The sequence below is a fragment of the Coregonus clupeaformis genome, chromosome 9, assembly GCF_020615455.1.
Source record: "Coregonus clupeaformis isolate EN_2021a chromosome 9, ASM2061545v1, whole genome shotgun sequence".
In the NCBI taxonomy this organism is placed as follows: Eukaryota; Metazoa; Chordata; class Actinopteri; order Salmoniformes; family Salmonidae; genus Coregonus; species Coregonus clupeaformis.
Genome location: NC_059200.1, coordinates 3,501,926 through 3,518,024, shown reverse-complemented (window position 1 = coordinate 3,518,024; position 16,099 = coordinate 3,501,926). Strand labels below are relative to the sequence as shown.

The following is a 16,099-nucleotide window of genomic DNA, read 5'->3' as shown; positions in this document are numbered from 1 at the left end:
CCATATTTCATACGCTTGGCCTCTCCGCTGGAAATAGAATCTGAATTGAGGCTTTTTCAGGCAGGGGGGAACTGGAAGTGATACGGTGGGGAGGAAGGGCAATAAAATAAGTCCCATACAAAAGGAGAGCAGGAATGAATGCATGTCCTCCCTGTTTCAGTGTTTCACTACTGCAGTGTGGAGCCCCAGAGTCAGACCACCTTCCTGTCCCCCAGTACCTGCTGTCTGAATCAGTTAGAGGGGAGAACTATGTGGGTCCTGTGACGAGGACCTAACTTATTGCCTGTTCAGGCTTACTGCACCTTCTCACACACATAATTCTCCCCTCTGTAAGTCTGCCAGCCGCCGCCCCCTGACGAGTATTTCAGCCCTGTGTGTGTGTGTGTGTGTGTGTGTGTGTGTGTGTGTGTGTGTGTGTGTGTGTGAGAGTACGAGACTCACATCCTTTTGAAAATATAGACTGCTATTATTTTCTATGGGTATCATGCTGAAGATTGTCCCAATTTAATACCCTACGCCCAGTCGTAGCTCATTGAAGGGTTTACACCCAGGTGGTGCAATAGGTATAATTTTTTGGTCCGGCATAGAGCGCATTTTACGTCGGGCGTAGAGTTACGACCCACTAACGACCAACTGGTGCAACCGGACCCTGAAGTGAAAAATGTAGAGTAGAGATAGTGGGCGCAACAGTGCTAGGTGGGGTAGCTTAATAGTACTAAGACACTGGGAGAGTGAGAGTGGACTAGTACAGGTACTCACCATCGGACCAGAAGGCCGTGCTCCAGGAAGTTCTTGAGGTTGGGCAGGGTCTGGCGGAGGTCTGGAGTGGACAGGCCATGCTGGTATCTCAGCTGGGAAAGAAAAACAAAGCATACATTAGCAACGACCAGAGCTTTCTGTACCATAACCTATTATATCAGTTTTATTCACACATTCTCATGATTCTCTAGTTCTTGACGTCTCTGGACAAGGCAGATATACAGGGAGACCGAAGCAACCTGTCATTCTTTATATCTGAAGCATTATAACTTCTCCCTTTGAGCTATTATTCACCCCAACATACAATGGGCACCCGGCCCTCCTGCCATGCTAACAGATGTCTGTGCTAATGTGGAAAGGTGTGTGGAGAGGGAGATGAGACGTGGGCGGCGATTAGAAAAGGCAGAATACCAGAAATCTGGAATACAGATGGGGTAAAACCGCACAGAGCAATCACTCCCTCTCTCCATTTCCCTCTATCGCTCTCTCTCCGTCTCCCTCTCTCTCCAAGTGACCTAGATCCCCATTGGATTGATGACAATCCCTCTCACCAGTCCTCCATCCATCAGTCATAAAATCAACCTCAACTTATGACCGACATGGAAGTGAGCTAAAGTGAGCCAAAGTGAGCCCCCACCCCACAAGGTGTTGAAAGCGTTCCGCAGGGATGCTGGCCGATGTTGACTCCAATGCTTCCCACAGTTGTGTCAAGTTGGCTGGATGTCATTTAGGTGGTGGACCATTCTTGATACACACAGGAAACTGTTGAGTGTGAAAAACCCAGCAGTGTTGCAGTTCTTGACACAAACCGATGCGACTGGCACCTACTACCATACCCCATTCAAAGGCACTTAAATATTTTGTCTTGCCCATTCACCCTCTGAATGGCACACATACACAATCCATGTCTCAATTGTATCAAAGCTTTCCACCGGTCTAAGAGTGTGCAACGCTGTCATCAAGGCAAAGGGTGGCTATTTGAAGAATCTTAAATATAAAATATATTTTCATTTGTTCAACACTTTTTTGGTTACTACATGATTCCATATGTGTTATTTCATAGTTTTGATGTCTTCACTATTATTCTCAATGTAGAAAATAGTAAAAAATTAAGAAAAACCCTTGAATGAGTAGGTGTTTCCAAACTTTTGACTGGTACTGTATATATATATATATATACACATATAAATATGACAAAAGACGGCATCCCACCAACACAGTTGAGCAGCATCACGTGCCGCAGCATCACCACATCCGCCTTATACCTCACTAGGGCCTGTGTCACTGACACCCACATCTATTTTCTCTCCTCCACTCTGTTATACTGTGACACCCATTCTTCTCTACACTCAAACCGCCATCCCTGGTTCCATCCCGCTCTCCCTCCCTGGGCATCACTCGCTCAGTGCTGTACATCCGCTACAGTGAGTGATGAACCACATATGATTCTAATTAGGCCAGACACAGTACCAGTGTTTTGCTCCCACCAGCGCTACACTCACCCATTACATACCACTGCCTACCGACCATACCCCATAGACTATATATATGAAGACGTTGGGGAGAAGTACCACGATAACAGAGGAATTACAGAGAAGTAAATGTTGGCGCCCCAGGGGCCAAAGGCCACGTTTCTCAGTTTGTGTTTATAGTTAGAGGATAATAATGGTTTTCTTGGATCAGCAGTCATCTCAACACCATTCATCCAAGTAAATTTTTTTGTGGCCTATGCTGAAATATTCTGTCAGGACTGTAAGGCTGTGCGGTGGTTCTAGTAAGGTTTGACTAATGTCATGAGGAGTGGCATAAGCATTAACACATGGGTCCTTGCTGCCACTGCCAGAGCACACAGTACAGCAGGGTGTGTGTGTGTGTGTGTGTGTGTGTGTAAGGGTGGATGGTAGGCCCCCTTCTGGCACTGGATGGTTCGAGCTGTCTGGCTGGTGTTGGTGATCAAGGAGAGGCAGGAAGCAGAAGATCCAGTGCATGGTTTTTATTTAAGGCATTTGGAGCAGGTGCAGGTATTTACAAAAATATACAAAAGCCAACAAGATTGCTGGACCAGACTCAAATTAAATAATAAATTAAGAAAAAAACGAGTCAAAAGAAGATAAAGACTGACGATCAATCTTGACTAGTCCCTAGGACTCACAGAAGCCCCAACTAACCCCTGCAGAGACTGGTGGCCATTTTGAATTCAAAATAAAGCTCTACACCTGAGCATTTATATTTATACCCTCCAGCCACTAGCAGCGACCAGGTGACAGGAAACACTTGTGTTATTAGAAAGCACTTTGTCAAACTAAGCCAATAAACACTTCGCAAAGACTAACACCCAATAACACTTTAGATACGTCAGAGAATATTATAACCTGTACGATACAGATTAATATATAGAATATGTTGAAGATCTAGGACAGAGCAGAAACTCTTTCAACCCCCATTAATTAGTACTGGAGTCTTCCTTCTTAATGAGCAGACCATGGTCACCTGCGTGTTTAGCGACCACGCCCCCTCCACATGTTTGCAAGACAGATCTCACACACACAAACATTTGTAAGTACTGCTTTAGACTAGCAAATAGTAGGCCTACTGCTTTCGACTAGCAAAATAATGAATCAACTTCATCTGATGTCTTCTCTAATTTATTTTCAATGTTTAGAAAATATTTAGAATTCATTAATCACAGGTAACACACTCAACCAAAATGGATGTTTGGTGAGGTGACCAAGCAATTATATCAAAATGTACTGAGCCATCGGACCAGTGAGGAAGCACAGAGTTAGTTTCATCACAGTGTGTGTGTGTTAGATCCTTCTTCAGCACAGGAAAACCTCCCAATTGATCTTATTCAGTATTAACAGTACGTGTGTGTGTGTGTGTGTGTGTGTGTGTGTGTGTGTGTGTGTGCATGCACATTTTGTGAACAAATGCATGTGTGTGTGTGTGTGTCAGCACGTATACATATGCACGTATGCTCATGCACATGTGCATCTTTTGCTCTCTAACCTCCGGGGGACCCATGGAACCAGAGTTCTCTATGGTATCTGCACAGACCTCCTGATCTCTGTGGTAGATTTGGTGTTTTATCAAAAGCACCTCAGATTGAGCCAAGCTGGGAGAGGGACAGTACCTAGATCCAAACCCATATTGGTGATGAAAAGCCCTAATACATACAGGGCCTTCGGAAAGTATTCAGACCCCTTGACTTTTTCCACACTTTGTTACGTTACAGCTTTATTCTAAAATGGATTAAATAAAAAAATGTCAAAGTACTGAGTAAAGGGTCTGAATACTTATGTAAATAAGGTATTTCAGTTTTTAATTTTTAATACATTTCCTTAAATTTCTAAAAACCTGTTTTCGCTTTGTCATTATGGGGTATTGTGTGTAGATTGATGAGGAAAAAAAACGATTTAATCAATTTTAGAATAAGGCTGTAACGTAACAAAATGTGGAAAAAGTCAAGGGGTCTGAATACTTTCCAAATGCACTGTACGTATTCTGGATAATCCTGAATGATTGGTGAATAATGATAAGTGAGAAAGTTAGAGGCATAAATATCATACCCCCCAAAAATGCTAACCTCCCCTGTTATTGTAATAGTGAGAGGTTAGCATGTCTTGGGGGTATGATCTTTGCGGGTCTAACCTTCTCACTCATTATTCACGATTCATTCAGGACTATCCGTAATCATGATAGCATCCACATTCATGTAGAAACATTCTATTGTTATTTACGAAAAAAATGACTCTACATTATTTACCATTCATTTCTATTGGGCACAAAATACACAACCAAAACAAACAGCAAAAAGTGCAGTAATTTCTAAACGGTTCACCCAATATGGAAGAAAATACCCTAAAATTGAAGCTGACAGTCTGCACTTTAACCTCAGTCATTGTATCATTTCAAATTCAAAGTGCTCGAGTACAGAGCCAAAACAACAACAACAAATGGCACTGTCCCAATATTTTTGGAGCTTACTGTAAATGTATGTGTATGTGACGGCTATTTCCCCCCAAGCTATGTGTTGAAACCTTGCCAAGCGTGGAGCACAGAAATGGGATAGGGGTGAAGACAGAGTGAGGCGTGACATCACTGGATTGTTCTGAGTACACTACTGTTGGGGGAATTGTTAGGGGGATGAAGAGGAGAGGATGTTCCTGAGTAGCACGCATGTGAATGCTGAGAGGACTCTCCTGGAACCTGGACAAAGGCATGTGTCTTACTGCTGCAGCCTCCAAAAAGATACAAGATAGGGAGAGTCCATTCCAGCAGCACTTCTCTCTACACCCTGACAAGAGTTCCGTCATGCTCACACAGGTCTGTGCCAACTCTCTACCAATGGGCACTACACAACACTTGACCAACAAGTGCTTTGTTGGACCAACAAGTGTCTGCTTGGCGCCAGACCTAATATTTTGTATTTATTATGGATCCCTCCCCCCATTAGTTGCTGTCAAGGCTAGCCTCCATGTCATGGTGTCTACAGTACCTAAACCATTGACATGTTAGCTGTGCCACCTCCTCACGACCAGCATGGTCTAGCTGATTTTGCTAGTGACCAGCCTTCACTGTGTTTTGGACACTCACGACCAACCTTTGTTGTGTTTTAGACATATACCAACTTATGCTGGTGACCAAGCTGGTCCATGCCTTTTGGGGGCCCTATGTTAAATTTTGTTAATTTCCTGCAATTCTACACATTTTGCCATGTGGCGTAAAGAAAATGTGGCAGTTTTTAAGCAAGTTTGCTGCAATTCTACACTTTTTGCAATGGGGCAGAGAGAAGATTTTGCAATTTTATAACAAATTCCATGCAATTCTACTCATTTTGCAACGGGGAGGGGAGAAATGTGCAATTCTACACATTTTCCATACGGTGGAGACAATTTTGTATTTTTTTTATATGATATCTGAGTGAGAATGACTTTGCTGTGTTTTGGACACATACCAGCTTATGCTGGTGATACTGGTATACTCGTGACCAAGCTGGTCCATGATGGTCTGACCACGCCCATCATTATCATATTTCCCAGCATGCTAATTTTTATAATTGTTTGTTTCAATATCTTTGTTGTGTTTTTGCATGTACATTGATTGATTAATTAATCTTATGCTACACAAAGATAAATAACATAATAAATAACTAATCCAATCTGTTAGTTGGACTTATTGCACCCATTACTGAAATGGTTGTTTCAGTTTAGATAGTCTCATTTATTCATATTTCTAACACTGGCAGTCATTCTGAATGCATATTGTGGGTGAAGAAAAGTTCAAATTGTTGGATATCCCCACTGTCTGGATTCCAATTGGAATTAAACATCACGTTGCAAGCCAGCATGATGTGATTTGATGCTGGTTTTGCTGGTGACCAGCTTATGCAAAACACAGCGAAGGCTTGTCACCAGCAAAAACACAGTGATGGATGGTCACCTGGTCACCAACAAAAACACAGCAAAGGCTGGTCACCAGCAAAAACACAGCGAAGGCTGGTCAACAGCAAACACACAGCAAAGGCTGGTCACCAGCAAACACACAGAGAAGGCTGGTCACCAGCAAACACACATGCAGCAAAGGCTGGTCACCAGCAAACACACATGCAGCAAAGGTTGGTCACCATGAAAACACAGCGAAGGCACCATCAAATACACAGCAAAGTCTGGTCATCAGCAAAACCAGCACCTATAATGGACCAGCCTATGCTGGTCTATACTGTTTTCTTCAGCAGGGAGGCTGGTAAACATAGCCAGGCTAGTTGTAAGACAAGTCTCAGAGCTCTGTAGAGACTCAGGCTCTTGGCTCTGGACTTGGAGGGGGAAGGATTACATCCTGGCCCTTCACTGTTGTGTAAGCAAAATGCCCTTTCCTTTTCTCCGTCCTCCTTCACTTCACCCTCTTCTGAGGGACAAATAGTGAAACATTCAATGTGCCGGCCACATAAAGATCGTTGAGATAACAACAGTGAAGCTGTGAGTGTGAAAGAGAGAAATGTGTGAGGCAGCTTTGCCTGACATAAAGCTGGATGTCGCTTTCAATTAAAAGCAACAACACGGCCTTGAACAGAGAGAAACAAACAGCTCAGAGGGAGGGAGAGTCCGGCTTCTCAAACAGACCAGTTGTTTAGTAACGTGTCACAACTGACAAGGCATGAAATAAACTCTGATTTCGTTCTCCTATGATATTCAAATCACATGGCCTGGAGTTTATGAGAGAGTTGTTTGGAAAAAAAGTAAATAAATATAATACTAAACATGAACATTTCTAGCCTTCAAGTTTCTAGGTCATACAAATATTAATACAAATTGCTTATTTGAGTCTAACATAAGTCAGTGTGTCATTTCTCAACACAGAGAGTACAGGTGGGGTCTATGAGGAGCTCTCACAGTGTGGAAGTCCCCTTTCACCTGGCCGCCGGCTGGCCAGCCCGGGCTGTGCAAGTGCTTTGTGATCAGGCTAACCAGATCGTGGTGAGAAATCACCGGGGCCCATTGAGGCCAGCTGTAAGGCGAGAGGCCCTGGATGGGGCCGCACCCACAGGAGGGAGGGTTCTTTCACATGACGTGATGCTAGCTTTGGGCCTGACTGAAACAGATCCAGCACAACTCCTCTCCTCAGGCCTCTTCACACACCTTTGTGTCTGTCCCCTTCCTGCTATGTTGCCTATTCAGACACTTGCACTCAGCCACTTCACAGGCCCTGTACAGAGCACTGGTAGAACACAGGACGCTGAGCTAGTGTTTTTGATACCGCCTCAGGGCCGGGTGTGTGTGTGTTGCAGGATGTGTGAACGGAGCGCTGAGCTCTCACCACCACTAGAGGAGTCAAGGATACCTCCCAGGTCCATCCACCATAGCAGGGCCTGAGAGCCACAGGAATGCAGCGTCTGTGTACAGCTCAGCTCCTTCAATCCAACCGGGGCCTAACACGTAAACACACATTAGCGGACTAAAGCGTCCCAACCCGCTGGTTTACACGCCACCCATAACTCCATGAAGGGCTGTTTGTTTTCGACTCAGGCTCTGCCACGCAGCTACGTAAACATCCCGGCTTATGCAATGTATTATTGTTTCCTTTCTTTTTGTCACAACCAATCGTCCTAAGAGCTGAAAACGCCAAGGTGAGGGCCTCTCGCCTGTTCTGAGGTTAATTGCTGGCGACGTTCTGTACAAGAACCGCAGGGCCAGCCTTCGTAATGAAGCGCTCCGTATTCGCCGTGAGATCATTTGACGAGCCGTTTGTCAGCACAGAAGTCACAACCGTTCAAGCAGCGGGGAATATTAGCATCACCTGACAAGCGGTGTGTCTAGACTTCCACCAGGGATGGGGAGCAGACTCGCTAGAGGAAACCTGTAATGTGGTTAGGTTTTCATCAGGAGGATTATTTTTCACGTCACAGGATTATATAGACTAAAATCAGTACCCTCTGGATGTCAGTTGACTCCACCATCGACAATTACTCATGATTTCCAATCAGAATAGTTCTAAATACTAATCCTGATGGTAAATGCTGCAGGTCTGTCCACTATGGTAAAAATATAAATAGTATTAGTGTTTCTCATAATACATGAGGGAGAGTAGGCCTAGTTCTTTCTGACTCCCTAAGGAGGGCAATCAAGGGGCCTCTGTTGGCTCTACTTCAGCCCACTTTAGAGGGGCCTAAGCAGGTGTGGCCTTCCAGGCCAGTTCCAGGTCAATAACAGGGCCTCCAGTAGAGGTCAGGACAATCTGTAGTGGTGGTCCATATTTCTCCATACGTCCATAATACAGTCTCTAATGAGGGTCCCTGGTTGTTACGGGAAGAATACTATGGCCATGGCTATCATCTATACTTTTCTTTATAAAACTGTGGAATGTGTGTTAACTATTAGTAAAAAATAAATACAAAATTATAATAAAATAACATACATTTTGAAGGACACAAATTCAAATGTGTTACAATTTTTAAGAAGGATGTATAGATTTCTGTGACACAAAACATCAATAACAAATAGAATAAACAGAAACACATACATGGTTTTTACATTCAAAGAAATTAGAGTATTAATTGATTTCATTACCTTCTTATTCTTACAGAGCATAGTATTCAAAGTGGCAAAGTAATTATTTAAATCTACCTTTAAAAATATTGAATAGGAAGGTTTTTTCTTCAAACATTTCATTTTATGGATGTAATATTTTGCATGAATTATAAATAAATTCATCACATACTTTCCGTTAGTGGAGAATCTTGGACTATCAAAAACAAAAAGAACATGACAAGCTTGCAAATGGATGCCCCTACCAAATCTTTTACCCCAGTCCAGCAGAAGATCCACCCAGAACATAGTCCATGTGGGTTTTAATGACATTATGAAGGGCAGCTCTGAACAGTTGAAACTGGATTTTAAAGAGCTGATTGATTCTCTAATAAAATACCCATCATATCTGGCCCTGTGCCCTCTCTGAATCCTGGCATTGAACACTTTAGCAGGATTCTTTCTCTTCACAACGGCTACGTGATTATTGCAGCTTTTGGAAACAAAACACGTTTTATAAGGAGGATGGGATCCACTCTAATAATTTGGGTTCCTGGATCCTTTCACAGCATTATAAGGCTGTGTTGAGACAATGACTTATCAATGACCCAAGCCCAGCTCAGTTAATCCCTACCATTGTGTCGCTGAGTTGACGTAATGCTTCAGCCAGTGTACATTATACCAGGGGTGTTGGTAGACACAATGTAAGAAACCTAATTTATGTCCCTCTATCTGCCCTGAATGCCTCTGCTGATCCTACAGCTATTGTATGCAGTAATCATGTGCCTATTATACAGTGTATTCGGAAAGAATTCATACTCCTTCCCTTTATCCACATTTTGTTAAAGCCTTATTCTAAAATTGATAAAATAAAAACAATTCCTCAATCTACACACAATACCCCATAATGACAAAGTGAAAACAGGTCTTTAGAAATGTTTGCACATTTATTTAAAATAAAAAACATACCTTATTTACATGTATTCAGACCCTTTGCTATGAGACTCGAAATTGAGCTCAGGTGCATCCTGTTTCCATTGATCATCCTTGAGATGTTTCTACAACTTGATTGGAGTCCACCTGTGATAAATTCAATTGATTGGACATGATTTGGAAAGGCACACCTGTCTATATAAAGGTTCCACAGTTGACAGTGCATGTCAGAGCAAAAACCAAGCTATGAGGTCGAAGGAATTGTCCGTAGAGCTCAGAGACAGGATTGTGTTGAGGCACAGATCTGGGGAAGGGTACCAAAACAATTCTGCAGCATTAAAGGTCCCCAAGAACACAGTGGCCTCCATCATTCTTAAATGGAAGAAGTTTGGAACCACCAAGACTCTTCCTAGAGCTGGCCACCCGGCCAAACTGAGCAATCGGGGGAGAAGGACCTTGGTCAGGGAGGTGACCAAGAACCTGATGGTTACTCTGACAGAGCTCCAGAGTTCCTCTGTGGAGATGGGAGAACCTTCCAGAAGGACAAGCATCTCTGCAGCACTCCACCAATCAGGCCTTTATGGTAGAGTGGCCAGACGGAAGCCACTCCTCAGTAAAAGGCACATGACAGACCGCTTGGAGTTTGCCAAAAGGCACCTAAAGGACTCTCAGACCATGAGAAACAAGATTCTCTGGTCTGATGAAACCAAGATTGAACTCTTTGGCCTGAATGCCAAGCGTCATGTCTGGAGGAAACCTGGTACCATCCCTACGGTGAAGCATGGTGGTGGCAGCATCATGCTGTGGGGATGTTTTTCAGCGGTAGGGACTGGGAGACTAGTCAGGATCGAGGGAAAGATGAACGGAGCAAAGTACAGAGAGATCCTTGATGAAAACCTGCTCCAGAGCGCTCAGGACCTCATCCTGGGGGCGAAGGTTCACCTTCCAGCATGACAATGACCCTAAGCACACAGCCAAGACAACGCAGGAGCTGCTTTGGGACAAGTCTCTGAATAACCTTGAGTGGCCCAGCCAGAGCCCGGACTTGAACCCAATCGAACATCTCTGGAGAGAACTAAAAATAGCTGTGCAGCAACGCTCCCCATCCAACCTGACAGAGCTTGAGAGGATCTGCAGAGAAGAATGGGAGAAACTCCCCAAATACAGGTGTGCCAAGCTTGTAGCGTCATACCCAAGAAGACTCAAGGCTGTAATCGCTGCCAAAGGTGCTTCAACAAAGTACTGAGTAAAAGGTCTGAATACTTATGTAAATGTATATCAGTTTTTTATTTTGAGTACATTTGCAAACATTTCTAAAAACCTGTTTTCGCTTTGTCATTTGGGGTATTGTCTGTAGATTGATAAAGGGAAAAAAACGATTTAATAAATTTTTGAATAAGGTTGTAACGTAACAAAATGTGGAAAAAGTCAAGGGGTCTGAATACTTTCCGAATGCACTGTACTGTTAGCACTGAGGCGGTGTGCTCTAGTAGGAAGTCCACTGTGTGCAGCTCACCCTGCACTAAATAATATGAGCATGTCTACTTCTGCTAAGCGTCCCAGTAAAGCAATGAAAACAATCAAGCATCCCAGAAAAGCGCTAAAAATAGCCTACATTAACATATGTAGCCTAAGAAACAAGGTTCATGAAGTCAATAACTTGCTAGTAACAGATGACATTCATATTCTGACTATCTCTAAAACTCATTTAGATAATACCTTTGATGATACAGTGGTAGCAATACATGGTTATAACATCTGCCAATGGGGGCAGTGTTGCCGTCTATATTCAGAACCACATTCCTGTAAAGCTTAGAGAGGATCTCATGTTAAATACTGTTGAAGTAATATGTCTACAGGTTCATCTGCCTCACCTAAAGCCTATTCTTGTGGGAAGCTGCTATAGACCACCAAGTGCTAACAGTCAGTATCTGGATAACGTGTGAAATGCTTGATAGTGTATGTGATATCAACAGAGAGGTATATTTTCTGGGTGATTTAAATATTGACTGGCTTTCACCAAGCTGCCCATTAAGAAAAAGCTTCAAACTGTAACCAGTGCCTGCAACCTTATTCAGGTTATCAGGGTAGTTACAAATAGCACAGGAAAGAAATCATCAACATGTATTGATCACATCTTTACTAATGCTGCTGAAATTTGCTTTAAAGCAGTATCCAAATCCATCGCCTGTAGTGACCACAATATAGTAGCCATATCTAGGAAAACCAAAGTTCCAAAGGCTGGGCCTAATATAGTGTATAAGAAGTCATACAATATGTTTTGTAGTGATTCTTATGTTGATGATGTAAATAATATTTATGAAATTGCTCATTCCAGTTGAAATAAGCATGCAGCCATTAAGAAAATGACTGTAAAAACGGTTAAATCCCCTTGGATTGATGAGGAATTGAAAAATGGTATGGTTGAAAGGGATGAGGCAAAAGGTATAGCAAATAAGTCTGGCAGCACAACAGATTGGCAAACGTACTGCAAATTGAGAAATCATGTGACTAAACTGAATAAAAAGAAGAAACCATACTATGAAACAAAGATAAATTATATAAAGAATGATAGGAGCATCTTAAATAAGATTTTGGGCAAAAAGGCAAACTCAGCTCCATCATTCATTGAATCAGATGGCTCATTCATCACAAAACCCACTGATATTGCCAACTACTTTAATGATTTTTTTTTATTGGCAAGATTAGCAAACTTAGGCATGACATGCCAGCAACAAACGCTGACAATACACATCCAAGTATATCTGTCCAAATTATGAAAGACAAGCATCGTAATTTTGAATTCCGTAAAGTGAGTGTGGAAGAGGTGAAAAAAATATTGTTGTCTATCAACCGGGGTCTGACAACTTAAATGGAAAATTACTGAGGGATAATAGCGGATGATATTGCCACTCCTATTTGCCATATCTTCAATATAAGCCTACTAGAAAGTGTGTGCCCTCAGGCCTGGAGAGAAGCAAAAGTCATTCCGCTACCTAAGAATAGTAAAGCCCCCTTAACTGGCTCAAATAGCTGACCAATCAGCCTGTTACCAACCCTCCGTAAATTTTTTTTTTTTTTTTTTTGTGTTTGACCAGATACAATGCTATTTTACAGTAAACAAATTGACAACAGACTTTCAGCACGCTTATAGGGAAGGACATTCAAAAAGCATGCCACTTACACAAATCACTGATTACTGGCTGAGAGAAATTGATGATAAAAGATTGTGGAAGCTGTTTTGTTAGACTTCAGTGCGGCTTTTGACATTATCGATCATAGTCTGCTGCTGGAAAAACATTTGTGATTGCTTTACACCCCCTGCTATATTGTGGATAAAGAGTTACTTGTCTAACAGAACACAGAGGGTGTTCTTTAATGGAAGCCTCGCCAACATAATTTAGGTAGAATCAGGAATTCCCCAGGGCAGCTGTCTAGGCCCCTTACTTTTTTCAATCTTTACTAACAACATGCCAATAGCTTTGAGAAAAGCCATTCTGTGTATGTTTGCGGATGACCCAACACTATACACGTCAGATACTACAGCGACTGAAATGACTGCAACACTTAACAAAGAGCTGCAGTTAGTTTCAGAATGGGTGGCAAGGAATAAGTTAGTCCTAAATATTTCAAACACTAAAAGCATTGTATTTGGGACAAATCATTCACTAAACCCTAAACCTCAACTAAATATTGTAATGAATAATGTGGAAATTGAGCAAGTTGAGGTGACTAAACTGCTTGGAGTAACCCTGGATTGTAAACTGTCATGGTCAAAACATGTTGATACAACAACAGCTAAGATGGGGAGAAGTCTGTTCATAATTAAGCGCTGCTCTGCCTTCTTAACAACACTATCAACAAGGCAGGTCCTACAGGCCCTAGTTTTGTCGCACCTGGACTACTGTTCAGTTGTGTGGTCAGGTGCCACAGAGGGTCTTAGGAAAATTACAATTGGCTCATAACAGGGTAGCACGGCTGGCCCTTAAATGTACATAGGGAGCTAACGTTAATGATATGCATGTCAATCTCTCATGGCTCAAAGTGGAGGAGAGATTGACTTCATAACTACTTGTTTTTGTAAGAAGTGTTGACAAGCTGAATGCACCGAGCTGTCTGTTTAAACTACTAGCACACAGCTCGGACACCCATGTATACCCCACAAGACATGCCACCAGAGGTCTCTTCACAATCCCCAAGTCCAGAACAGACTATGGGAGGCGCACAGTACTACATAGAGCCATGACTACACGGAACTCTATTCCACATCAGGTAACTGATGCAAAAAGTAGATAACAAAAAATAAATAAAAAAATGCACCTTATGGAACAGCAGGGACTGTGAAGAGACATACACACAGGTACAGACACACGCATACGCACACAAACGCTAGCATTCTACACACACATATATTGAAATAACGTTGTATGGTGGTATTATACATTTTGTATTGTAGATAAAGTGCAATCAGAAAGTATTCAGACCCCTTGACTTTTTCCACATTTTGTTACGTTACAGCCTTATTCTAAAATTGATTAAATTGTTATTTTTCCTCATCAATCTACACACAGTACCCCATAATGACAAAACAAAAACAGGTCTAGAAATGTTTGCTAATTTATAAAAAATAAATACATGGAAATATCACATTTACAGAAGTATTCAGACCCTTTACTCAGTACTTTGTTGAAGCACCTTTGGCAGCGATTACAGCCTCTAGTCTTCTTGGGTATGACGCTACAAGCTTGGCACACCTTTATTTGGGGGGTTCTCCCATTCTTCTCTGCAGATCCTCTCAAGCTCTGTCAGGTTGGATGGGGAGCGTCGCTGCACAGCTATTTTCAGGTCTCTCCAGAGATGTTCGATCGGGTTCAAGTCCGGGCTCTGTCTGGGCCACTCAAGGACATTGAGACTTGTCCCAAAGCCACTACTGCATTGTCTTGGCTGTGTGCTCAGGGTCGTTGTCCTGTTGGAAGGTGAACCTTTGCCCCAGTCCTTTGCCCCAAGTCCTGAGCACTCTGGAGCAGGTTTTCATCAAGGATCTCTCTGTACTTTGCTCCGTTCATCTTTCCCTCGATCCTGACTAGTCTCCCAGTCCCTGCTGCTGAAAAACATCACAACAGCATGATGCTGCCACCACCATGCTTCACCGTAGGGATGGTGCCAGGTTTCCTCCAGACATGACGCTTGGCATTCAGGCCAAAGAGTTCAATTTTGGTTTAATCAGACCTGAGAATCTTGTTTCTCATGGTCTGAGAGTCTTTAGGTGCCTTTTGGCAAACTCCAAGCAGGCTGTCATATGCCTTTTACTGAGGAGCTGCTTCCATCTGGCCACTCTACCATAAAGGCCTGATTGATGGAGTGCTGCAGAGGAACTCTGGAGCTCTGTCAGAGTAACCATCGGGTTCTTGGTCACCTCCCTGACCAAGGCTCTTCTCCCCCGATTGCTCAGTTTGGGCGGGCGGACAGCTCTAGGAAGAGTCTTGGTGGTTCCAAACTTCTTCCATTTAAGAATGTTGGAGGCCACTGTGTTCTTGGGGACCTTCAATGCTGCAGAAATGTTTTGGTACCCTTCCCCAGATCTGTCCCTCGACACAATCCTGTTTTGGAGCTCTACGGACACATCCTTTGACCTCATAGCTTGGTTTTTGCTCTGACATGCACTGTCAACTGTGGGACCCTATATAGACAGGTGTGTGCCTTTCCAAATCATGTCCAATCAATTGAATTTACCACAGGTGGACTCCAATCAAGTTGTAGAAACATCTCAAGGATGATCAATGGAAACAGGATGCACATGAGCTCAATTTCAAGTCTCATTGCAAAGGGTCTGAATACTTATGTAAATAAGGAATTTCTAAAAACCTGTTTTCGCTTTGTCATTATTATTCCCCCAAAAAAAATCTTAATCAATCTACTGTGTAGATTGCAGAATATATATATTTTTAATAAGGCTGTAACTTAACAAAATGTGGGAAAAGTCAAGGGGTCTGAATACTTTCCAAATGCACTGTATGTAGTGGTGTAATAATGTCATATGATGTACTGTTTTATCTTTTGTTTTATGTGGCAGCAGCTAATTGGGATCCCTAATAAATACAAATACATACTGGAAAGACATTGGAAAAACAAATGCCCAAGTGATTCTGTCCCAGATTGACAAAATGTATATTTCTCATCAACATTTCTAAAATATTTACAAAAACTTTAGTTGGATGGGTAACATCTATGAGTTATTTTAAAGAGTGTTTCTCTGACTTTGTGAGCACATATTTGTATGATAAAGTCCTTACCTTTGGGCAATTTACAACACATTGAAAGTTCCACCTACACTAACATAAAAAGCTTCTCTAATGAATAAATAACAGAAGCTAGCTCCCAAG

At 42.4% G+C, this 16,099-nt stretch overlaps 1 protein-coding gene across 1 annotated transcript in view; it reads right to left on the bottom strand.

Moving 5' to 3' along the window:
* Positions 1-16,099, bottom strand: part of LOC121573580 (UV radiation resistance-associated gene protein-like) — a 152,287-nt gene that overhangs the window by 10,297 nt on the left and 125,891 nt on the right. The window contains exon 14 of the mRNA XM_041885670.2: positions 760-851. Coding sequence (XP_041741604.1) covers positions 760-851 — 92 coding nt within the window. The remainder of the gene's footprint in view (positions 1-759; positions 852-16,099) is intronic.